Raw genomic sequence first — 27,044 nt, forward strand, 5'->3', positions numbered from 1 at the left:
ATGCTTTGATTTGGTCTTACCTTGAAGCTGGCTTGTTGCGGCAACACGTGGAACCATAACTCATCCCAGTGGCTACACAGCTGCTACAGAAGGCGTTTGCCTTTCCTCTTACACACGATGCCTTTTACCAATCTCAAAGGGCGAAGGATTCCCGTCAGCCTGTGGCAAGCACAGCATTTATCTTGCACGGTTTTTCTTGAGTTCCTTTCAGTTAGGAAGAGGCTGAGGTGCCAGCAGGTGGGAGAACCATTTTTTCCCTTTGTGCTCCATCCTCCTGCCTTCAAAGTATGTTTTTTCTAGCTTTCTTCCCTCTTCAGCTCACTTACCAAGACTGAAGTTCTTGTCTTCCTTCCTTCCCCAGGGCAGGTCTCGTCTACACTCCAACCCCGCACCCATTAAACAGCCAATATCCTGTGCACGAGAGTCGTACCCCCACCTGGCAGCATTTCCTGCCAGACCTATGGAAGCGCAGTTTTGACGATGTGAAGCACAGCACTGGAGTTCCCGTTTCTTTTGTCCTTCTTCTAGATTTTGTGGTTTGGACCGATTTTAAATTGTCAGCATCTCACTGGCATTCTCCATGTACCTGCTTGCGAAGTGCAGCACTGTGTCTTACAGGCGCTTAGTTCAGATTCTTTAAAAGTTACTCATTTTGATGTGCATCCTTAGAACAAGGCAATACCTGACTACTCCTACATACTGCAAACAGTAGTTCTGCTACTACTTCACCTTATTCTTTCCCCCTTTCTTAGGACTCTGACAACTGCTCAGAGTAGCTGTTTAATTACAAAGAATCCAACCAAACTACCACAGCACATAATATTATGGGTATCTTAGGAAGTTCTTTATAGAAATATTCTTCATGAATCAGACTGTATTCTGTCCTTCATACTTAGCTCGGCATCTACACTAAAATGCAAAACTACATCCACACAGTTCCCTGGTTTAGAAACACAGATGAAAGGAAGACGCTGAGCACATGTTTTAAATGGCTACTTCACTAGGTCTGTTTCGTTATGCCATAAATTCATGTACGGAGACAAAGTGCACACTAACAAGCAAAAGGTGAGTAAAAATAAATTTTATTTGCAAATATGGCAAAACTCAATGATTTAAGAACTCTACAGGCAAACAAAAGTGAGAGAGGTCTTAAAAAGTTCTGAAATCTTCCCCTTTTAATACATTACTGACATGTTTTTCTTTAGTTCTAAGTAATTTTAATAAGGTTTCCTAGTTCTCTATATTTCCCTGTCCTTTTGGTAACTTGGAAACTTTGAGTGGTACATGCGGGATTTCAGATCTGTATTGAAGGTGCAAATAACTGGGAGGCTATTCCTGTTACTGTAAGGCTTATCCGAAAGCAAAAATTACTGCTCCTCTGTCCTCAGCAAGTTTCCCTCTTAACAACCAGACTGCCCGAATAAGACATCTTTGTGCAGAGGGTCTTCAGTTCGATTAACTTCCAAACTCCCTATTAAAATTCAGTAGAAATTCTATAAGAGTTTCTGTATTTTCTTTTTGGGACAATAAAAAACATGTAACTTAATAAAAAAGGGCTTAACCGCTGTTAGTAAGGTTGTACATCACTGACAAAGGCAAAGCCAGCGTATCAAAAAAACAGACCCAGAGGGAAGCAGTATCCAGGATCACCCACAGCGACCTCAAAACGCGAAGAGGAACCACACTTAACAGCGAGTTCTCAGTGAGTTGCCCAACACAACGTGGGCAACAAAACACATATATGAAGTGTCTTAGGACAGCAGTTCTACCACTGGCCTCTAGAGCACATAACTGGTCTCTTCCAGTCATGTCGTATTTCTGGAAAAACAAAAATTAGTCTATACAAATAGGACAGAAAATATCAATGCTTCTTAAGATGTTTCTCCTGTCCTATTGCATTTGCTAAACAAATGTCCACGTTGAGAAAATCTGTGGTCACATTCACTTGAGAGCCTGGCTTGTTGTGACACAAGGTCATGGTTTTGGCTGGGATAGAGATAACGTTCTTACTAGCAGCTGGTGGGCTATGTTTTGGATTTGGGATGAGAAACAGTGATGATCATGCACTCATGTTTTTGGTTGTTGCTAGGCAGTCAAGGCTTTTTCTGCCCCTCACGGCGCCCTGCCAATGATCAGGCCGGGAAGGGACACAACCGGGACAGCTGACCCCAACTGACCAAAGGGATATTCCATACCATGTGACGTCATGCTCAGCATATAAAGCTGAGGAAGAAGGAAGAGATGGGGGGTACATTTGGAGTGATGGTGTTTTGTCTTCCCAAGTAACTACTACGTGTGATGGAGCCCTGGAGATGGCTGAACACCTGCCTGCTGCCGGGAAGCGGTGAATGAATTCCTTGTTTTGCTTTGCTTGCGTGTGCGGCTTTTCCTCTAGCTATTAAACTGTCTTTATCTCAGCCCACAAGTTTTCTCATTTTTACTTTTCTGACTCTCTTCTCCATCTCACTGTGGGGGAGAGTGAGCGAGCAGCTGCATGGTCCTAAGTTGCCAGCTGGGCATAACCATGACACACAGCCTTTATGTACTCACTGCCGTTTGTTGCAGCCAAGCCACCAAATTTTAGTACCTGCTTATTCATAGGTTGTTACTTTCAGAGTTTCACTTGTGCTCGATTTTTGTATAGGTTACAGGTTTGCAGATCTGCAAAAAGAATTTGATCCGACAATTTTCTGATCCAAACAGTAACCGCCATCGTACAGATAAAACTTCTCGACTTGAGAACTTATGACACGGATTTAAAATAAGATTTTAATTTTTTTTGGTTTACCATTTGAAACTTGAAACTAGTATCAGCATTAAGAAGCAGAATTTTTAAAACTAAGTCAAGTCATTCTTACGTATACTGACCCGTTTAGAACTGTGGTAGACTATTAGATCAAGAACGGCCATATCCTGGACTGAAAAGAATCTCTGACTACTAATAACCTGAAAGTTTGCTTAAGAACTACTGAAGTCTCAATTTTCCCCTTAAGTGAACTGTTTGCAAAGAGAAACCCTCTCTACTCTATTCCTAAGAAAGTGTGTTTACGTTTATTTGCCCACAGAAGTCATAACATTCTATTTCCCATCCCATGATTCTGATTCTTCTGCTATGGTTATCCAAATGTCTATGCTTCATTTAAGAGAGGACGACAAGAAGACAAGGCAATTAGTCTCAACAAATGTCACATCTGTTCTGCCAGCCCTCCTCAATACAGAAATTCTTTGGATTAACATTCCAAGGGATTGTATTAAAAAGAAAGAATTCACAAAGTATGAGAACACCTGCAATATGGCAAATAAGATGAGTGATACACACAGCTCTGATTCTTTTAAGATATAACACATCTCTCTCCCTCCTTATAATCTATCACATACTCTGGGTAAATCTGGTATTTTTCAAAGACAACGAAAATGGAGGGATTTAACTCATCATCCACACAGCTGTCATAAAAGCGAAGCCCATCAGCAGACTTTGTTGGGGGGCGAACGTAGGCTGAGTTGCCTTTCACATAATCTCCAACCAATACACGAGCCACGAACATGGTGCTTGTTTTCACTTCAGGCTGACAGTACGCATGGGAATAGGAAGCATCTCTAGCAAAGTAACTTCCTAGAAAATGATATGAAAACATGGTTATAAGAAGTATGTATAAAGTTACAGCAAAAACTGAGCATCTCCTGAACATCCAACTTTCAGGTCTCCTCTTACTCGTTTACCTCGTACCACAGACATTTTTAAAAGAGAAAGGATTTCGCCACAGAATTTCCATTCAGAATTTGCTATTTAAAGAATAATTTTTAAAAACCCAAACCATATCAAAACACTACAGGTATGTGTGTTATGATGAGAGAGAAAGACAAGAAAACACGAGGACCCTCCACAATCATACCGAGGGAATGCACAACCTTCTGGCTCCCTGCCATGAAGACTAGCGGCTGTTTCTCTGGCAAGTTCAAACTATGACCTTGAGCCTTCGGAAGATCCCACCTACAGCAACAGAAGCTTTTTCAAATCCCTACATTAACTCTCTTAAGAACTGGTGAAAAGACTTACCCCTGCACCAAGCAAATTCTTGTCCTCTCCAGAGGGAAGATCATAAAACCAATTCCTACCTCTTTTTTTTCCACCCTCTCTAGTTAAAGACTTCAAAACTTTGATTGCTGTAGTATCAAGGCAGTCTAAGTAGACATCTAACACACAGAGTCACTTCCTACATACCTTTTCCATAGTTAGTTCCATTGCTTCCACAAATTCTCCAGTCAAAGTTGTGAACGCAGATGGATTCCACAAAGGAGGTCTTGGTTCCGTGGAACAGAAGCTTTTCATTGACTTCCTTCCCTCCATTTTCCCTTTTCATCTGCTCCTTTTGCCTAACAGAAAAATGCAGGGGAGGAGAGTGTGAGCCATGGAAAAAAAGTGAGAAAGGGTTTTAAAAAAAAAAAAAAAAAAGGGTATAGCATGTACGTGTAAATATCAGTTGCATGAGACTTCCAGTCTGCTTTCTTTTCTCTCAGTTTAGAAGAGATAGACTAATAGTATGATGCCCAATTACAAGATGAGCAATATACTGATACCACTGCCCAGCAATTCTAGATAATTCTATGAATTTAAGTAAGCATTGACACTATTGCAGTCCCCACTCTTGCTCCTCTGTAGGGTCCTAGTAGTTCTGCTTTAATGTCTCTGGTCCCTTCCCACCCGCAAGCTCGCTGCGGAGCGGAGGTGGTGCTAACCGCAGAGCCTCCACGCTCCAGCAGCCAGAGGCACCTTGCTCTTCATTCCCCTAGCGAACTCAAACTGCCCTACGCCCCGAGCTCCTGCACCTCGTTGAGATCAGTGCAGCTGAGGAGACAAGAGCCAGAAGGAGAGACACTGAGCCTTCTTCCACCACTTTCACCACCAGAGTCAGACCGAGCTTTGACCAGCGTCAAAAGAGGAATCACAATGGAAGGCTCAGATAGTATCTCCCATCACTATTTCACAGCATCCAGACATCCCACGGGTTTGCAGAAGCTCTTGAAGTGGACAAAACAGTAATATTCTTCATGAAGTGATCAGCTACAAAGTGAAGAGCCGGAGAGAGGGGAGAATCCTTCCAAATTGTAAACTGTGTAGAGGAGAAGTTAAGAGCAATGGACTGAAATTTGTTCATTGAGAACTTGGCAACGTTAAACTCTGCCTGGTCAGCTTAATTATCTCATTGGAGGAGGATAAAAAATACGCACTATTACATGTTTTGAAGTGTCTGAAGTTTTGCTAGATGGTTTTATGAAACTCTTAGCTGAGAGCTTCCTGGGTTCAGGCACTTTGCAATTGAAAGCACTTATTCGAGGAGTATTTTTTTTCTCTACTACCATTCCATACAGTCCTTGAATACTTCCATTGAGTATCAGTGCTTTTGTTTCAGACTAGACAACTGTTCTACGCAACAGCTTAATCTGCTACCAAATTAACCTGAACATGGTCATTTATTGTCACTAGCACCTGGTCAAATCTGTTGGTATCTAGCTTGGCGTTAAGTACCTGGAGTTCAGTATCACTGGTGCAGATGTTGAAAACCAGAAAGGAGCTCTGGAACTCAGAGATCATTGATTTAAAACACAGGGATTCTTTCTCAGTGAATACTGACTGCCATCAGTAAAGGCACTCAAACTCTTGAAAAAGCCTTAAATAAATCTGACTGGGGGCAGGGGGGAAAAGACCCCCACACCCTTTACCCTTACCCGCTTCTTTTTTAGTGAGCATTTCGTATGGTCTAATGGATAAACATTTGTAACAGACAGCGCGCATGCAGCAGGCAGTTAGCATTCAATCCCAGGGACAATACGCCAATACGCTATTCCACATCACTGTGGGTATCCTCATCCCAATTTTGCATCATTCATGTCTTTCTGTCCATTCCCCACCCTCATCTTCCAAGAAGCCCTGCAAAAAGAACCTCCCTCTGGGAGCAGACAATTCTCTGTAAGGTCTTAGAGACTTAATTTCACTCCTGAAACTGCCCCTAAGAAGGGAACACCAGTCACGCTAAAGGACGGGTGGTAACGTCTTTCCTTTCCTAGGAAGTAGATACAGGACACCAGCTCTTGGAGAATCCCGCTCCATAAGGATAAGGAAACAAATACTAACCACTGAAACACTTTCCAGAGGGACGGATTCTGAACCCTCCGTATTTTAAGGACATTGTAGCCTTTCATAGTCTGATGAAACAGCTGTTTTATTTCATCGTATTCCGGAGTTGTGTTACTGAGCTCCACTGTCTATAAAATAGAAACCAAAGCAAAAGAAGACACGAGGCTTCAGTTAGCTCATAACACGCGGAACCTAATGATAGCAGATATACTTTCAAAAGGGTCCCCAAACTATACTTATGAAGGTTAATTTAATGCTTTAGATCCTGACTACGTGAATAATTAGGACAGACGCTTAATATGTAAATCAGTATGTCACTCCTGCTTTGCAAGGACACCTCGCCTCTCTCCAGGAAGGACTCTGAAAGCGAAAGGATGAATCATCATCTCCAAGTAAGAGTTGACACTTGTAACTTTAAATCTCAATGAAACAGAAATTCCAAAAAGAAAACTTGACTGATTATTCCAGATAATACTGGTTTTATATTATAAAGCTGATTAAGAAAAAAATATGTTAGACAACAGTATCATTTGTAACCAGACATATAAGGGAGCTTCAGCTATTAAAGATGAAACAAACAAAATACAGATGACCTCTCAGCATCGTAACTTCTTAACTTTTCAAAGTTAAAACTTGGAAAGTTGCACTTAAATATAGACTTAAGGAAAAAAGCTACATTTCTAAACATAACAGAACAATTAAGATTCTAATAGGAATGTTACACCAAATACCTCCTTAGGAAAATATATCCCCTCCTTTCCTAAAGGAAACAAGTGTATTTACCCATACTTTTCGCATATAAAAATCCACCAAGAAATGCACATTTTCCCCAAAGAAAAGTTAATGTAAAACATAATGAAAACATGATTTGAGCTCTTCTGCTTATGTCATGCATAAATTTTCCATTTTTTCCTCCAGTGTAATCTGTGTCTTTATCTTCTAGAACAAACACTTTTCTTCCATAAACTTGACTGAAAATGCATAACGCTGGCAGACCGATGTCACTTGGTAATACTTTCCATTTCACCGCTGCCTAAGCCAAATGGGGACTCGAGGATTTCAAGTGAAATGCCCAACATCCCATGCATCAACGTGGCGTTTTAAGCAGAAAAGCTGCAGTCATCCTAGGAGGCAATATCAAATCAACATCTTAAACCGAGAGGCAAAAGCTCCATGTTTTGGAAGTCTGAGTTTAGAGAGGAGATAAAATACGATTTATATTTCACAGCTGCATAAAAATAAAGAAGTGAATTTCTGGACACCATGTCCAGCTTGTGCATTAAATATTTACTGAAGAAGAGGCCTATCACAGGAAAGTCTTCTATGGATTAAGAATAAAGTCATCTGCACGAGAAAGAATTACTTCTTTAAATTTATTAAAAAGCTTTTACAATGTTGAATGAAGTTTCCCATGTCTTAATACAAGAGTATTTTCCAAAGTTTCTTTACAACACAACACAGAAAACAATTTGGATAGGCGAGTATTTATTATCTGTGTGCTCTGTGACACCACAGCTCAAGTTGCTTACCATCACCTACACGATGAAAATGATGTCACTATATTGCAGTACTACGTCTTTTATTTATACATAAGCAATTCTTACTTAGACTACAAGTAATGCTTTTGCTACGATGCATCTTATACCGAGGAACTGCAACCCTTCTGGGTAAAGCAGAGGGTCAGCCACATGGTACAAGACCTAACCCTGTAAGAAAGGTACTTCAAGTATTTTGTCATATGATGGCCTCCAAGCAACAAAGCTAGTTCCCTTTTGCATGAGAACTTTGTGGGATTCTCCTTACCTCCCCAAGGATGCTTGCCCTGCTAATAAAGGATAACACCACATTGCTATTGCAGGTTGATACTTCATAGCAACATAACTTCTTTAGCTCTTTTCATCTTCAGGCCTAAAAAGGAAAAGCCTAGAGAAGATAAGCATTTGCTAACCCACTATCAAGAAGGGGAGTTTCTGAGGCAGAGAAAGAATCACTGCCCTGACGGTAATTGACAGCCAATGACTGCACAGGAACAGTGCTCTGTGATATCAAACCTTGATCTCTGGTTGACTTAGGTTTTGGAAGCAGCATAGTTTGTATTAGTGACAGTGACCCAACTAGAACTAATGGTCATGAAGTACACAGATAGACTGTTTACATTGCATCAGCTCCCATTCCTGCCACAGCACAGCAGTCTTGTCAGGATTCGGCAACACAGCAGCCGCATGATGACTAATCCTGACATAAAAAAACCCACACATTCATTGCACGCATTCCTCAGCTGTACATTAAAGAAACAATTTAAAACCAAGCACAAAGTTCCAAGACAATACAAGTTCTTTTTTTTTTTCTTTGGCCTTTAAAAGGTTTCCCAACTACTAATTCCACTTCGTTAAACACAGACAGAAGAAATCCACATCAGCTTTTCAACTGGTGTTTCCAATTTCCATTGTGCATTTCATACACTCTACTTTCTATAGAACTATGACTCGAAATGATTTAGAGATTAAGACACAGCAACCCTCAAAAAATAAGCAATGTTACCAAAACAGAACTGCTCTTTTTAAGCAAAGATGACTTTCTCCCTATCTCATAGAGGTGTTCCTTTTTAAAATGGATCACTTCCAGCGCAGCAAATTTTGCCAGGATTATTTGTCAATGTCTGAAGAGAAGGGAATTCATCAAGTCGTAATTGTCAGATGCTACGATGGTCATCACATGCATGCAGAATCCCAGCCAGTCCCAATATTACCTACTGCAAAAAAACAAGCTTAGGGTCCCACAAAAATATTTAATTTAGTCCAGGCTTTCACTTTTAGTACCAACAGGTAGTGCAGGCTTTGTCACGTTTTAGGTACAGAACGAACTCCTCCTTTCCTATGAAAGTCACTCAGTTTACAAGTTAAGAGATGGTTCTCTTAGGTGCCAACTCAGCAAGCAAACTGAGCTCTAGGAAACGAGACGATCCTTCTGTTTCATGCATCCCCACAAGTCACCACCAGTGATACCATGGATCTGCACGTCGCATTCCAAAGCCTCTCACACTCACCTTAGTGACTCCAGAAACACCTCAAATAGACCCAACTAAAATTCAGATTGAAGTTTTCAGAGTAAATAAGGGAAGTAGTTAAGTACATACAACTTGGAGACGTAAAAAGAACTGAGCTAGCTGCCTTCCTGGCATTCTTTTGAAAAATTTAAGCTTATGTTAATCAGTTAAGCTGCTGATTAGTAGCCAAACAGGCCAAAGGAAGAGGTGGTTAGCTATACCCTTTATTATTTTGACAGACCTCAAAATATCACAGGCCCAAATCTTCAAAAGGTCTGGCTGCCACATTCCCACACAAACTCATTATTAGTTCGTTCAGCAGGTGCTGTGCCTGACACTTTTACACTCTTGAAAAATTAGCGTTTTTTGCTGATTTTGAAAAACAGCTATTCAAAGGCAGCTAACGTACCGAGCAGTTGACTTAAGTTTTACTCATTGATTTTTCATCAGAACTGTATTTAGCTGAATTTGCTATACACACGCATGGCCAGATACAGGTGTTACACTGAGTAAGGCATAATCCAACACAAGAGGGTAGTCGGGGTATCACGAAACATTCGGCACAAAGCAGAATAACAGAAACCAGCCCACAGAAGCTGAGACATGTGATATTTCTGGTTCTTATGCCACTGCCAATGTAACTACATTAGGGAAAATAAAATACAAAGAGTGAGAGTATCAATGGAGCTCTCTGTCAACTGAAAGTAGCCAGAAAGAATTCAGGAAATGTGATTATTACTTCTGTCCTGTCCCTAGCCATCATGATATCTGTGCCAATACAACTTGGTCAGCATCACACAAGATTCTGTGACACAGTCAACAAGAAAAACCTCTTATGCTCCACATTATGTGCTCTTCCTTAATCAGGGTCAAAACCACTATAAAAAAGGACAAGTGTAACACTGAAAAGCCTTTTTTCTAGCACACTGTAGTACTTCCATAGTCTGTGTTGCTCTTCCAGAAGGATTGCTTCTTAATACCCTTAGACCTAGTAATTTAAAAATTGGTAGACCAAATAGAAACATAGACTTTGGGCTGACAGGGGTTTGTTTTGTTGAAGAGATCACTGCAACTGCTTTTTTGATATTATTGGCTGTAACTTTATTTCTGCCATTCCTTGAGGCGATGGTCTGTGCTCAGATTCTGGATGTATGTGACAGTACTGGGTGACTTGAAAGAGCATATAGAGATTTCCTTTGCTAGATCTCCAATCCAAACTTTATCCACCAACAGCCATGATGGTATTAATATTTAATGGCTTTTTAATGACCTACACAGAAAGGGTTTGGTCTCAGCCCAGCTGCTGGTGAAGAAATACCCACTTCATAAAAGCCCCTTGTTTAACTGGTCCACTAAGTCACCAAAGTAAGCCATTTTTTTTTTCATCTTTAACAGTGAATCTTTTTGTCTTGAATTTGGTGAGGTTTGGTTTTGTGTGTAGATAGATGCCTAAAATGCACCTGAATTTCATGGGAATTTGGCACCTTTTTAAAGAGCTGTTGGGAGATCACCTAGATCTTTAGAGCAAACCCACCCAAGAAAACACTCCTGTTTCTTTTTAGCATCTACCCAGTTACAATTGCTTCAGTTAAGCAGCATCCTCCTCTGACCCGTGCCTTTCCATCACAATTACAAGGGTAAAAAAAAAAAAAAAAAAAAAGGAAAAAAAATGATACCTTGTATCCCAACTCAGGCAGTGCAGATTGATCCCAGTGGGTAGGACAGGCTTGATTTGGAATAGAAGAATCCCTCTGGCTGTTTATAAACAGACAGAGAACAAAGCGTTAGTAATTCTATTACTGCTCTGAACACTCAAATTGGAAGCAAACCCTTTGGCCAATTCCTACACTTAAAAATAAACAAAATAAATCACGGAAACAGCCTCAGTCTGTGAGCTGGGTTTTGCATGCTGCCACTTAATTGTCATAGTCCCCTTTCACTTGCTTCTTTAAGAAAAAGCTGTCCATCACCAGTCCCATGGATGCGGTACTTGGAGTAACATGTACCCCAGAAACCAGGTGATACACCAAGCCGGCAGTTTGTGATATAGCTTCTGTTCAGTCAAATGAATAAGTTTTCTTCTAGCAACAGCTACGTTCTTTGCACGATTATTGCCAGCACTGCTAGCCATTTTGCCTTACTTCTGAACTATGAAAAAACCAACAATTTAAAGAGCATCATTTACCCTTTCTTTATCTTCTGTACATCTTCAGAAGACAAAAACTTTGGTCGCCTGCAGACCCGTCTTTGAGTTCCATAAGAGATGTTTGTCTGGGTCATTTCTTGAGGAGAAAACAGAAAGAAAAAGAAAAAGTCATGAAAAGTCTACACGATGGGTTTATTAATGAACGACAGTCATTCGTTAATGAAAAGTGGCATACTCATCGTCAATTCCATCTGCTGAAGAATTGTTGCACAAAGCCTATATAAGCTTCCTCTCCTTCCCATAACACTGTTATTTAACCGGTGCCTATCTTGATTGCTCCTTGAAGTCATTCACACTCTTTAAATGTTGCTCCAACAGCACAGAAAGATGCTTCGTTTTTCATTTTTACCATTCACAGGGTTAACTCACTTAAAGTTTACTATGACTTTATGTGAAGACTATGTATCTTTTTATTTCTGATCCTGTGTGAACCTGGATAGTGTCAATGAGTAAAGGGGAAGGCAACTTTTGTATGGAATTTTCTCTGGGCCATCGCTATCTTGCTTTTCCTTCCAATGAGTATATCTGGTAATGTTAGTAAAAGAAATCACAGTTTCCAAAAGCTGGGATAGTTTGGAAGTAAGGCTTTGTAAAGCACTGCATAGTTGTAAATGAAAACTTTTAAAGTGAGTACCTTTAAAATTGAGCTGGTAATGATGCAAGCCAGCCTGGAAAGATATGGTGGCATCTGGATCTGCTAGATACAAATTCTCAATAATAGCAGAAGACGGCGCATTCACACTATTCTCTTCTCCCTTTGGGGGGAAAAAAAGAGAAAAAAAAAAGAGAGAGAGAGAGAGAGAGAGAGAGAGAAGAGTAATGAGTAAACACAGTCAGGACTAAACCCTGGATAGCTAGTTTGGGTAGAGGGAAAGAAGAGGCAAAGAGCAGGATGAAGAGGAATCTACTCAGAACTATTGTAGTTCCAACCTGTTCCCTGAAAACCCACACAGGAACAAGGTGACGTGGTGAGCATTGATGTATATGAGCTTGGAAACTGGAACACTGATCATGTGATTAACACCTGAATAGCAGGTGGTTCTTCCAAGTCTAATTTGTCAAGGAACAAAGGAAGTTGTGGGTACAAGAAGTCTCATGCTTACCTTTTCTACCACATGTAATTTGACTACGAGCCAACCACTTTATCCCATAAATATGACAGCCTGAGTGAGCTTTTTTGAGCTCTCCCTGCTAAGGAGCAGGCCGCACAGCAGTGATCTCTCCCTGAGCTTGGATGCCTCTCAAATTACTCCTTGAGGCTGAGAGACCCCTTACCAACTGCAGATCTTTGGTAAGTGACCAATATCGTGCATAACCTTGTATTATAGCGTACTAAGCTTTTGTATTGGTAACTGTATTATTATTGTTATTATACCCTCGTGCAGTAAGTAATAGAGTAAACCTTGTCATTGGGCTTTGTTAAATCTCACCTGTGCAACATCCTACTTGAGTAAAACTACTTTTGCTGCTACTTCGGCAACGGTTCTTTAAACAGTCTAAAATCTCCCCCACAACAAACTGGCATAGTTGGCAGATTCTAAATCCGCTCTGTGACACCAGGGTTAAACCACAATGCAAGTATAATTCTCTAATGTACAAAACAATGTCAAATATGAGGGTATGCTGATGGAGACACTTTCCATTCAAGCTATTTACTGAAACTAAAACCCACCATTATGAGAGTCACTATATCCATCATCTTTTCCTACCTACTTTCCCATGTCCCTGGGCCACCTTTGTGTTCTGCCCTTTGTGCAGCTATACTGTAAACCAGATGGGGAAAATTCATCTGCCTTGGGGGGGAAGGAGGACAGATTCCTTATTTATTTCTTTTCCCGCATTTTTCAGATAGATCACTCTCAAAGAGGACTTGGCCACCCAAGGAAAAAGGTAACATTTGATCTGAGAAAGCAGAGCAATCCTTGCATGTCCAAGGAAGCATGACAAGGCTCAGAAGGCAAGACTAGTTCCTGAATAATTTAAAAGACAATACATGTCAAGGATAGTGTACACATGTTAAATCTGCATAGAAGCCATGGACAACTCCAAAAGGGAATGTGACGAGAGACACGAGCATACATCATCAAAAACAATTGTATCAATACAAGCTGAAAAAAAGGAATTTTGCTTTCCTGCATTTGCCAACAAGGTCTTTGTCAGGAAAGCAGTCTTAACAAATCAGCCAGACACAAAGACAGACAACTAGTCCTATTGAACCTCACTGCAAGGAGATTAGGTGTGTTTCCTCCCCTCCAGCCTGTCATCATTTTGTCACATCTGTTCTGAACATCTGTAGCTTCACTGCCTTACTGGATGCTATAGAATTCAAGCACAAGTATTGGCTTAATTAACCTTGCTAAGTAAAGGGGAAGGAGGGGGAAGAGGCTCCACACATTTCTTAAGAAGTGATCCAAAGCACAGGATATGGACTCACCTGTTCTCCATATTCAATCCACTGGCCTTGGTCATTCTTCCAATACCAAATCCACTGTGTAGTCAACACAAATGTGGGTTTTGTGACTGATGACGGTGTAGAGAGGCGTCGAAGTGAAAGAGAATGGCAGGTCATTGTCTCGAAATTAATGTTCCTATCTGCTGTGCTGTAAGGACAAATTCAGGTTTATTATAGTTAACAGTATATATTTTATCCTCTAATCCTCAGTTTAAGATGGTGCAATTTTCTTTGATATAATATGACTGCCTGAATAGGTCTGAAATAAGAGTATTTCCCACAGCATGGATGGCAGCTCTGAAAACCGTTTCCAGTCTTCAGAAGCAAACTATGGCCTCTGAGACACTGAATGCCATCTGAATTGCTAGCCAGATGTTGCACTGCTGGCTTTACAGACAACTCAAACTTGAGGTCCTCTACAAATCCAGGGTGACAAATTACAGTGGGGCTTTCAGAAATAAGTTAAAGGGAAAATGAGCTCTCTTAAAAAAAAAAAAAAAAAAAAGAAAAAAAAGATGGGCTGCTTACACAAAGGGCATTTCATAAAATTCCTCTAGGCACATTATAGATATTATTACAGGTACTAGTTGTATTAGGAAAGGAATAGCCATACAGCAGGGCCATCTCTGAACTGCTGTTAAAAGGCCTGACTTAATTATTATAAATAAATTATGATTCATTATCTGAAATACTAATATTCTAAGCACTAACTTCCACCCACTTCTTGTTACCCTGTATAGAATTTAAAATGCAAGATGTTGCTGTATTATATTTAGAAGATAAAAATTAGGTGATATTTCCATGCAATCACTTTCACTTTTCTTTTTAAAAGAAAAATTCTCATTTGTACATCCTCCCAGATTCTGATTAGCTGAGAATCAGAAGTCAGACATCTTTAGGAAGAAAACAAGAGTTTTTCCTCAGGGGCCTAACCACTAAGCAAGCAGTCCAGCATCATTATACCTGCTGTTTTTTGGGTCACAATAGGCCTTTTCAATCTCCTCCATCATGGAAAGGTCACACCAGGTGATCCCGTTATATAACTGCCATCGATACGGCAAATGGTAATGAACAGATTTGCATTTATCTGTAATGACATCAGTCACAGTAAAGAGCTCTGCAATCATAACACAGAGAGCAAGACAACGACGGAAAAAAAAGCAGCATTTTTTACACTCTGGCTTTATCTAACGGGGTTTGGTATAAGCAATAAAGACAGAGTGCTGAAAATAGAAATATGTATGAACAATAGGGGCGTGTGTTTCTCCAGTCTCATCTAGGAAAGCAACATGAGCTCTCATACTGCCAAATACATTTCAAAGAAACCACAACTCAACATTGGCAGCTGGGTGAGCAGGGCCACAGACAGGTGTCTCTGCATCACACCACCATGTTTCTCAGCTGTAAAAAGTCTAGTCTACACATCACATAAGCACTCCGATATATTTTGTTCCTCTTTTCACTAGTCCCTTAGAGCTTATGAGGTGGTTACCAAGGCCTGAATGTTTTTTGTTTTTTTAGGCCCAGCCCAATGAATGAAGCAGCATAAAGGACTGCAACACTCCACAGAACATCCCCCAAGAGGGACCCTACACTCACCCCTGAACAGGTAGCACGCTGCCCCACTAACAAACTGCTCGGCACTGTTGGAATCGATGCTTTGCTTCTCAGAAAATGGGAAGCAGCAACTTTTAACTGCTTTGCATGCAAGACCTGCAGCAGTGCTATATAGCTTTCACACAGAAAGAGGGAGACTTCTGTGTTTTTTTGAAATCATCTATGTTTTCAATGCATGTATGTCTGCGTGTTTGAGTTTGGACCTGCATAACACCCCTGCATGTGTGCATGCTGCTGGATACAGGCCTTTCAGGCCTTTCTGCTGGGGGGAAGCTGATATACACTCCACTTTCCTCTGACTGCGTTTGTAATTCTGACAAAGTTTATTAGTGACTTGGAAACAAAGTGAATGAGTGAGAAGGCATGATCGCCACTGCCACTCCATAGGCCACCACTAGTCCGAACCATTAAGCAGGGAGTGTCTCTGCAAACGCTGCCCTCCCAAGATAACATTACTTTTTATAAAGCTTACCTTTATGTTTGCAGAACTTCCAGACATGAAACACGCATATTTCATCAGAATTATCTTCTTTGTCATCCTTCAAAGCTTTAGCAGAGGAATTGTCTTTTTTATCTACAAGAACAAACACATCAATCCTTATTTGCCCTAACAAAATACAACTCTAAGAGAAAGACATTGAATTTGGTATTTCATCCCAGAAAAAACAAGGAGTTGATTGCAGTAGCCAAGTTAAGCACTTGGGGATCTGACTATCCCCTGTACAGCCCACTGCATGAGCTAGGGCTTTGTAACTGACAAATAAACCCGTACAATGGAAGAAGTCTCAGTACAGATGGGCAAGGGCGATATCATGAAGCTGTTGTGACTTGACCACAGCTGTTGCAAAGAAGTTGACTTGGTCTCAACACAAAGATGACCAAGAGAGTGGCCTCTGTTGTAGATAAATGGCTAAGTCAGCCGAGTGGATCAACTGGTGGTAGAAACGTTTCTTTTTGAGTTCATTAAAAGAGCGCAAGCCTCTGCCTGAGTTGGCCAGACCAGCATGGAGGAAGTGAGTATGGAGCTCAGCCCAACACAGTAGTATAAAAACTAAACAGTTAGCAAAAGAATTTCAAAGACAGAAATGGGCTTGAGCTGGCTTCAACCCACGTATTCCTTACTAGGGACTGGGGATACCCAGCATCGTGATGGTAAGCATATTATACAGACCCATAAAGGGAATCACGTCGGTATTGTGATTGAACTGTGTATTGCAATTGCTATATTTTGGTAAGTGTAACTTAGCATTTGTACTGTGTTTTCAGCACAGTACTGTATTTTTGTATTTTGTACTGTATTTTGCAGCACATCAGAAATCTCACTGTACTGGGCCTGACTAGGATAGAGTTAATTTTCTTCACAGTAGCTCATATGATCCTGTGTTTTAGAATTTTTAACCAGAACAATGCTGAAACACATGATGTCATAGCTTTTGCTGAACAGTGTTTGCACAGCATCAAGGCCTTCTCTGTTACTCACCCTTCCTCCCCAGTGAATAGACTGGGGGGGGAGGGGGGCACAATAGGTTGGGAGGGGGCGCAACCGGGCAGAGGACCCAAACTAACCAAAGAAATATTCCATACCATATAACATTATGCTCAGCAATAGAAGGGAAAAGAGGGAGTTTTAGTAGAGTTAGCTATCTTTTGTTGAGAAACTGGCATCGGCCTGTCCATGGGAGGTGGTGAGTGAATGCCTTTGTATCACCTGTTTTGCTTTGTTTTCTTTCTTCTTCCACTTACCCTTCACTTACCCCTTTCCCCCCCAGCCCCCGCCATCTTGACCCTCAAGTTTTCTTGCTTTTATTCTTTCTTTCCTTTTCCCCCTCTTCCCCTGTCCCACTGGGGGTCAGGGAGAAGTGAGCGAGTGGCTGTGTGGTGCCTAGCGGCCCACCAGGGTTAACCTACAACACCCGTGTAAGATCGACTATCTTTAAATAAGTAAATTTGATATTAAACATTACACCCTCCGTGTGTGGAGTATCTAAAAGAATCTAAAAGTTCAGAGGAGCTGTAAGGCTGTGTGAAACCAAACCCCAATGAGAACCACTGATCTCAAGACTGGAGGGTTAGAAACAATCCATACCTTTGTCTTTACCTCCAGCTCCTGTCGGCAACTGGCATTGGCTCTGACCAGGTACATGGCTACCAGGACCTGCATGAGAAAACACTGAATGAACAGCACTGCTGGACTAGAACCTCAGCTAGATGGCAAAATCCCAAATTGTGTGTTGAGGATTGTGTCCATCACATGTACAACTTTTGACTGGCACTCCACTGCTGATACAACAGCTCGGCAATAACAGTTACAAATCCCTAGTCACAGTTATTGGCAACCACTCGATAGCAATTTTGCATGAAGTATTTTACACAACAGTAATGCAGCACTCTCTCCCACACAACTCAGCCATAACTTACTCCATTCCTGAAAGCAGATCAATGGCAGAAGGGAAAAAAAACCTACGTACACATTGTAAGAGGGGAAATAGGGAAGCTGATTCCACATGGAAGCAGTTAGTACTTACTTAGATATTTACCTTCTGAAGGTGGTGTGTGCAGTGTTTGCAAAGGTCCCGTCAGTTCTTTACTCCTTCTATCTGCTGGTTTTTTCAATAAATTTTCTCCTGGTTTGTGGTACTGTACTGAAAGCACAGAAAGGACGACAGGGTTTAGCTGTGAGGTAAGGCAAGAATGGCTTCTACCTCTCTCAAACTCAGAATCCTATTTAAACCCAGTGCTTCTTACAACTTACTTTTCCCCTTCTTCAGTTCCTTGTTGAATTCCGCATGCTTGTGATCATATATAGTCTGGATGTTTGAAGCTATGTTCACATCAATGCCTTCCTTTTCCAACAGTCTCAATGCACGGGTAGTCAAGAGGTTATGGGACCTCTTGCATGGAAAAAATCTACATTCCCCATGGAGAAAGTGTCGACAAACATGAAGCTTGTTGCAATTGTTTTGCTGTCTGCAGGCATCATCTTTTCTGTTGTAAAACTGGCAGACCTAGAAATGGGAAGGACAGACACAATACGAAATGGAAAAGCACATTAGAATTAGCAGTTTTTTTCTTTGTTCTACAGGCATGCAGCTTTAACAGTGGAAAAGAAGTGACTAAAATGCATATGTTCCTTGTGATTTCTTTAATTTGGACAAATTTCTTGCCTGGAAGAGCAGGCATTTTCAGATGACTCATGCATTTTGAATTTTGAAGTTGTGCAGAGGTTTTTTTCAAAGAAAAAGAAAAGCCAATCCAACAAGAATTCATTTCTGGGATGCCTAAGTAAGGCAGGTGCATAACAATTGACTATTTTACAGTTATTCTATTTAAAAAAAAAACCACAAACCCAACAAAAAACAAACCACACAAACCAAAACCATAACAAAGAACAAATGCCTCCATAAAAACATACTGTGTCAAATGAGGCATTATTTCATGGAGCTGAAACTGCATTTGCACTTCCTATTTGTAAAGCTCATTCTACATTGAAGATTGGGGCATCTAAAAATGGTAAAGAATGTTGCTTTGAGTACATATGGAAAAAGCAACACACTTCTTTATTCCTCTGCTCACCAAAAAAGAGATATGCAGTGAATTGGACCCAGGGAACAAATCACACACCAAAAAACTCCTTCGTATTGCCCACCAAGCACCACAGCAACGCTTCCACTCCTGCAGCACAAAGCGGCAGCCCTTAATAAGAAAGTTGCTTTGAGGAACACGCAGCGGTCTGGCAGGTAGCCCCAGCATCACACCAGAACCGTCACAGATCTCCTCCCAGTCCCCCTTCCAAGCAACAGTTTCTATGCCATGTTGCAAATGAATAGATACAGATTTATATCTCAACTAGGGAACTGGAGATTGCTGGGATGGCAGTGTTTAAAAGACTGAAAAATCAGGCCAGTTTCAACTGCAAAACAACTCTCTACCAGATTCATACTCATTAACAATACCCATTGCCAAAGGCGAGTTCCTTATCGCCATCAGTCAGCATCATGTCCAGAACAACTCGCCTTCACAAAGTTGCTCTAAATTAGGTGGCAGCATACGAAGCCACAGAACTGATGTCGTTTCAGTGAGCGCTGATGGTTACTGTCCTTGACAGTTCTTAGCCTCTGAGGGAAGCAGAAACCAAATAGGGTTGTCTTCCTTCTTCCCCATCTTCCCTCTGTCATTGTGGATGCTTTATGCTTTTCTACCTCTAACACCCCAAAGAATGCTCTCATTTGCTTTTGACATCTTATTTTTGGGATCTGGACTTGTTCTGGTTTTGCTTGTTCTACTGGATTATGCTGCTTCCGTCACATACCTTTCTTGCCTGCTCTGCAGGATTTCAGTTTTACCAGACACCTTGCAGATTTTACTTACACATGTTTTCCTGTACCCTGTTTGTGCAACTGTATCACAACTTCCCATTTACCCCCTTACAATTATGCCTATTATTTATATATTCAAGCTCAGCTGCATCATAAAACGCTTTCAGTAGTTTTACAATCTGTTGGGTGCCCATGGCAAGGTGCTGGCAGTAGGGGTGACCTCTGTGAAAAGAAGCTAGGTGCTGCCCCATGCCAGACACAGCTGGCTCCAACAGACCCACTGCAGGATACAGCTGAGCCGTTCAGCCAAGCTGGTGGCACCTCTGAGAAAACCTATTTAGGAAAGGGCAAAACACCGCATAGTAGTGAGGGGGGCAGCAGGCAAAGAGTGAGAAACAGCCCCGCAGACGCCAAGGTGAGAAGGAGGAAGGGGAAGAAGTGCTCCAGGTGCCTGAGCCGAGAACCCCCTGCAGGGCCATGTACAACCGCTTTCCCAGCATGGTGTCCAAACGACTTCTGAATATCTCCAAGGGGGGAGACTCCACAACCTCTCTGGGGAACCTGTGCCAGTGCTCAGTCACTCTCAGTAAAAAAGCATTTCCTGATGTTCACAGGGAACCTCCTGTGTTTCAGTTCATGCCCATCACCTCTGGTCCTGGGCACCACTGAAAAGAGCCTGCTCTGTCCTCTCTACACCCTCCCCTTCAGGTGTTTGTAAATACTGACTGAGATCTCCTGCGCCTTCACTTCTCCAAGCTAAACAGACCCAGCTCTCTCAGCCTGTTAGAGGTGCTCCAGTCCCTTCATCATCTCAGTAGCACTTCGCTGAACTCCTCTTCCAGTAGCTCCATCACTCTCTTGTACTGGGAAAATAAATTTTGGAAAATTAATTTTGGAGCTATTTTCAGCTAATGTAGCGGGCCACCATGGAAGACATTATAACGAGGACATAGTGCCTTCTAGGAAATCTAGGCAGTTTACCTGTAGGCCTTGGTTGCAGAGGCCCATACATTATCATTAGTGACAGCCACATAATAAGAGCACATGCCATGCCATTAGCATAGACTGCCTTTAACAATACAACCCGTATGTACTGTTTGTAAGAGCTTGTTCCTATAGAGATGCATAAGAGCATAATGCTCTCGGTGAACTTTGGTGTACTATCTAGAACATTCAGACTTATATGGATAGAAGACCAATAGCTTTTGGGGTTTTTTTTTCAGAAAAATACTATAAACACATGAAGAACATCAAGGGTGCTGAACATCACCATGGATGGGAATTCTGCCCAGCAAGCCATGGTCCCACCAGTGAGGTCTGTCTGATGCTGTCTTGTTGTGGGTTCCCACAACACCAGAAGGGACACAGAAGATTTCTTCTCATTATAACCTCTAGTAGTAATCAGCTATTTATCTTAAGTATCATGTGCCTTTCTTAGTGAGATCCAGAAGTACCAGCACCTGCCAATGCAAAGTAATTATTCACCTACTCCAGAATTTTGGGTAAGTCACCTCATTTTTCTCTCCTCCATTTTCCTAACTCTGTCCAAGGAGAATGCAGAAAGGCTTATCATCTACAGAGCACTCTAAGATCTATGTATCAAGAACATATGGAAGTGCTAGGTAATAACGAACAGTGTTGTGGGAGATGCGCTGCAACTTCAGTCTCTAAAGAAATCAAATCTTACACCACTGCCAAGGGATGGTCTTCCTCAGTTGAAGAATGTTGCTCTATTTTGGGGGCCCCATACCACCCAAAGTGTTACCCTCATCTAAAATGTACGTGCCTCATATCAGTGCCTAACTAAGAAGAAAAATAAGTTAAGGCTTCAAACATGCAATTTCTTCCACCCCTCCAAGTGGAGATCACCGTTCAAGTTACCAAGCTGGAAACAAGCAGTTAGTCCAACATCCACCAGAGACAGACAGTCAAGCACAAACTAAGGGCTGTGATATAAATTTATACAAAAATCTCTTGTTTCAAAGGAGTAATATAGTTCCCTGGATGTTTCTAGAAAAACTTAAACTCACTGCTTCCTTAATAGGTCTTTTCCAAACCCAATCTTTCCCCCTTAGTTTCAATATCCTCTCCTTTCTAGAAACTTTCTCCTCCAGGAATACTGCTAATCAAAACCAGAAGCAGAGAGCACAGTTTGTCATGCAGCCTGAAGCTAGTTTAAGAACTACCAAAAAAAGCCTAAGACTTATGTTAGACACTGGTTTTGGGCGCCAGAGCACAGGAACTGCTTTCACGCTTGCATCTTCCTGCTCAAGAGAGTAGGAAAAAAAAAAAAGGGCAACTAAAACATAGAATCAGATAAAAGCTGAGAGAGTACTCAAAATATAAACACTTTGTGTGGAACATCCATTACACAAAATATCACCTTAGAGTAGTGGAGATACCAGTCACTGAAGTTACAAAGTAAAGCTCCCAGAGATTAAAGACACTGAATCTGGTTGAGAGCAATTTTGTAGAGCATCTAGAGGAAGATGTATTAAAAGATAATGTCAGTATGCAAGACAAGATTTTTACATGGGAGCATCAGAATAAACTACCAAACCAGAATGAAGTGCTGTGTCAGCTAAATAGGGAATCCACTATTTAGCTGCATCAAGAGAGCACACTGCTCCTTGCATTTTGCCAAGAAACAAACAAACAAAAAAGCCAGAGAAGGTGAGAGACATTGTAAAAACCCCTGATTTTGCAGTGCTGTTGTGTTTTTCTTAGCCGGCACCCCAGTTCAGGTCACAGAAGACCAAAGTTTCCTCTTGCTTGAGAACTTCATACATGCCATTTGTCAGCACACGCAAAGCCAGTCAGCATTTCTAAGCAAGAAACAGCCAAGTCGGCTTTCACATCACCCTCCTCAGCTCTCAGGAATATGAACAGCCTGCATCAATCACTGTTTTCTGTCATTTCTGCTATTTTACTCCGTAATAGGAGTTAAGGTGCTCAATTAGAGGTAATTAATGATGCCTGCCAGCGGTGAGGGCTGAACAGATCTATAGACAAGAGCTTAAGAGTAATACCAATCAATGATGGTTGCTACCATCTGCTCATTGCTGGGAGTAATTAAACAAGAAACACAAGTTTTAGATGCGGCTGAGCAGGACAAAGATATTATTAATTCTCCCTGCTCATCACCACCATGCTCCTTGAATCTGCCAGCACAACATATTTTAAAACACTACCAACAAAAAAAATAATTTATTTTGTCAAAGCCCAGCACTGTCACAGCAGGGAATAAGAAAATAATATAACTATTATGCCAACAGATCTGCGGAGATTATAACCTCCAAAAGACAAGGGTAACAGGCAGTACTCCGGTAATTTCTTAACCAGGAGCAGCTGTAGCCAGAAACAGGCTATTCTTGTCTTTGAAATAGCCATACCTTGAAGATAGCACTGCCCTTATACACACATCCAGAATGGATTGTTCAGCCAAACTTAACAAAATCGATGACTTGCATACAAACCAGACAAAGGTTGCATCATAGAAAATTTGTGTACAAGAACTCAGTGCACTTTGGAAGCGGCAGATTTTACACAAAAATGATTGCAGTGATTTGGTAATTTTCTCAGATTTTTTTCTCACTTCCCTATACCCTCAAGCACCAAAATATGCTGGAAGAGGAAAAGGGCCCTCCCTTCCTAGTCTCCATCATTTCTTGGAGAAGAGCCAACAAACTTTGGTCTTGGTCAGGCCTTTTATCCTGACAAGCATGTACAATTATTGTGATCTTTCACCTCCGTCTTGCTTACCTCACCATCTCTAAAACTCTGGTGAAGCTGCTGACTTTGTTTGCTTGTTTTGAGTAACTTTATCGCTATCCTGTTGGGATAACAGGAATGGCATGCAAATCGGGCTGTAGCCCTGCTGTCCACTTCCCGCTGTCAGACGACACATCTCCTGCTGACAAGTCATAGATGACATGGCTGGCCTTATCCACATGCAAGCCTTCTAGTATTTATGTAAGCAAAACACTCCTTAGTGTTTAACTGTTTTATTGCTGTTACTTTTTTCAGTTATAAGTACACAGAACTTTCACAACCCTGGCTCTATAGTGTTTCTTCTGGTGCTTTCAGACAGAGCCATTCCCATTTGTACTTCATCCAGACTAACCTTAATATTATTGTTTCGTATCTTAACAGCTTGAAATTGAGATCAAAACTTCACATTCTCCTTGCCCTCTCCCATTCCTAATTAACAAAAGCTTAAGAAATCAGTACAACTCACATCAGGGAGGAAGAAAGGGTCATTTTGGAGAAGCAGGACTCGCAGATCACTCTCATCGAGGCAAGACAGCTCATGGGACTTTAGAACCTTTTTGTTCTCAGCATTGATGATGTCATGTGAGTACTTACAAGATCTACAAGAAAACACCCAGGAATATAAATGTTTACTTCTTCAGTCAAGTTGATTTAAAGAACCTCAGATAACATGCAACTTGGGAAAACCCATGGAGAGAAAGGTAGTTTGGCAAGTCTCTGTGGACATTTAGATGGTCTCTGCAATTAGCTAGAGAATGGAGCAAACAGCATAGCAACTCTTTGAAATACAGTAGCATTATTACCCCCATTTTAAACATTAATGTGGCCAGACCACTTTTAGGAAAGCTAGCAGCACAGATTTGAAGCCAAGTCTGTCTACCCCACGCTTTCTTCCCCTCCATCAAGAAGTAAGTCACACAACCTGAACAGCTGGAGGAAAAGCTAACTTCAGAGGAATACATCAACAATGGTGGAAGTAGCAACACCCTTGATTTTGTGAACATAAAAGGTTGTTGTCCCAGGGATGGCATGTAAAAAAAGATGTGAGTCTCAAAGCACAAAACAAAGAGATAATGCAGCTGAAAACAACACAATTCCTTATATTTGCTGTCTGGGAAGTTAAAAAAACCCACAACCAAACTCCATGAAAGTTCATTAACTTTGGAGTTTTGGATAAAGAAGCACTTAAACAACAATAACAAAGACACTGCTGCACTTACTAACCTAAGAGAAATGTCTGAAGTGAGTATGAATCAGAAAGAGCAAGACGGCATTTTTTTTTTGCATCTATTTTAAAAGATACTGCAAAACAATAATAAGAGGAAAACTATGGTCAACCTGTGTATTAATTCAATGCAGTAAAATACAGCTTGCTTCTATCTTGCTCTTCAAAAGCATGATTTGATACAGCCTTAAGACTAGACATACTCAACCAGTAAAAGTACCTGTTAATCTATCAGACTCAAGTCTCTGTTCTCTTTATCCTTTTAGCCTCCAGTTAACTCCTGAAACTCTCCTCATGAAAGCATTTTTACCTCATGCTGTGTCTGACCCAATCCTTCTGTATCGACCTTCGTGTAGTTGTTTTGCCCCTGACACCCACTAACTGCTGGACATGTTGCTTTTTAAGCAAATAAAGAAGAATGTGAAGTTCGAAGGGCAGAAGTGTGCCATCTTTGGTCCTGAGTAATGATCTTCTAAGGATACTAGATTCTGCAGACACTTGATTAATGGTTATGAAGGTAGGTGAGCTACAGAATATTCAAGGTAGGAGCCATCACCAGTGCTCCTCCACGGTTAACTTCAGATTCCACCGACAGTCACATGGCAATCTACATCAATTGAGTACATACTTCTAAGTCAAAGCTTGAAACAGTCCACAAATACAATGATAACTAATCAGCTGAGTTTAATAACACATTTAGAAAAAAGAAAAAAGCAGTGAAAAGTTACTCGCGAGACACATGTTAGAAACAGGTTTAACTGGACTAAAATCCTGATTCCAGTAAATAGGAAGACCCCAGTAACTTGCAGACATTTTTCTTTCCAGAGATTCTAAAACAAAAAGGATGCAAGAATTGGAAGCAAGGCTAGATTTTACCTTATCAGTTAAAAAATATTCTGTCTTGATCCATATTGTCCACCTAGCGGTATTTCTGCCCCCTCATTTTCCCCCCCAATCAACCTCCCTCCCACGAAGGGCATACTCTTCATTTTATTATCACATACAAAGGTGATTTAAAGTACTTAGTGCTACTGAGAGGGCAGAACGATTTATCATTGCAAAGGGAATCACCTCATCATGCATTTTAGTTCACGGAGCGTTATCCAGCACACGTGCCAGCATGCATACGTGTTAGAAATGCAAGGTATTTCTAACAGCGAACCACCTGGAAGCCTACTGCACCGTCAGTGAAGTGAGAAACGGGGAGAAAGTCTCAGCATCCCAACACTTTGCTAGCCCCGTTCCGAGACAGACGCGGCCTTTCCCCCTCCGCATTCTTCAGACCTGAGGGCACAGGGAGGGGTTTTGCTGGGGCAGAAGAGGAAGAATCTGGTACGGCCTCAGCACATTAACTAACACGGCAACAGCGCAAGGCCTGGGGATGGAAGAGGGTGGGGTGGGGGCTTAAACTGCAAATTCTTCCATCAGAGCTCGCTTCTGCGTTGATTTTTGGCTCCCTTTACCGTTAGTTTTAAGCTAGGTACCACCTCTGGCCAGCCTGTGCTGTAATAGCTAAAAACTTACTTACTTACTTACTTCAGGTGCCGGGGGTGGGCTGAGGGACAGGCGAAGCAGCCAAGCGGCTTTAACAAAAAAAAAAAAAATCAAAACAAAAAATCCCCCCAAAAAACCCGTAATACCGACAAAGAAAACTAGGCTTTAGAAAACCTCAACCTACCGCCGTCACTTCAGGCTTTTACCCAAAACGGCAAGAAGCGCAAACGGGCCCTTGGCGACCAGGAAACGCCCAGTAGGAGGCTGCACCCGACGCCAGGGGTGAGGGGACGACGCGGGGAGCCGGGGCAGAAGGGGCCGGAGTGGCACTTCCAGCGGAGCCGGCGCTCTCCGACCGGCCGGCTCCGAGAAGAAGCCCGGGGAAGGGGTTGGGGCAGGGGGGCGGGCTGCCTGGCCCCCCGCCCCCCCCGATGCTCACCTGGAGCCCAGCCCGCACTTGCCCATGAGGTGTGCCTTGCAGAGGTGCAGCCCCTCGCAGCCCCCGCACTCCTTGCGGATGCAGACCCGCACGCCCGACACGGCCAGCACCGAGGGGCCGCCGTCCCGCACCACCAGGAACCGCTGGGGACCCGCCGCCGACAGCGTCTCCCCCAGCTGCTGGGCCGAGAGGCCGACGAGCTGCTGGAACTCCGTCAGCCCCAGCCGCCCGCCGTGGGCGCACAGCGTCTTGGTGAGGAAGCAGCACACCGCCGGGTCGCTCATCTTTCCTCGTCGCCTCGGCTGGCTGCGACCGGACGGCGGGAATCGAAACCGGGGCGGC

General features: G+C 42.0%; 1 protein-coding gene across 7 annotated transcripts; it reads right to left on the minus strand.

Moving 5' to 3' along the window:
• Positions 1-3,332: 3,332 nt before the first annotated feature.
• Positions 3,333-27,044, minus strand: LOC128916700 (zinc finger CCCH-type antiviral protein 1-like). Of its 7 annotated transcripts, none has more exons than XM_054218709.1 (14): positions 26,703-27,001; positions 24,011-24,143; positions 18,210-18,462; positions 17,995-18,099; positions 17,544-17,612; positions 15,930-16,031; positions 14,804-14,957; positions 13,823-13,988; positions 12,023-12,143; positions 11,368-11,464; positions 10,859-10,937; positions 6,134-6,264; positions 4,223-4,374; positions 3,333-3,613 (listed from the first exon to the last, which is right to left on the minus strand). In XM_054218709.1, exons 1-14 carry the CDS (start codon positions 26,984-26,986, stop codon positions 3,333-3,335), a joined length of 2,127 nt encoding a protein of 708 aa, XP_054074684.1. In that variant the 5' UTR covers positions 26,987-27,001. The 7 variants fall into 7 exon arrangements, 6 of the variants coding, with proteins under 6 accessions (XP_054074684.1, XP_054074693.1, XP_054074675.1 ...); XM_054218718.1 differs by having other exon boundaries at positions 14,804-14,927; positions 17,983-18,099; XM_054218700.1 differs by having other exon boundaries at positions 17,983-18,099.

The sequence above is a fragment of the Rissa tridactyla genome, chromosome 1 (genome assembly GCF_028500815.1).
Source record: "Rissa tridactyla isolate bRisTri1 chromosome 1, bRisTri1.patW.cur.20221130, whole genome shotgun sequence".
Lineage (NCBI taxonomy): Eukaryota > Metazoa > Chordata > Aves > Charadriiformes > Laridae > Rissa > Rissa tridactyla.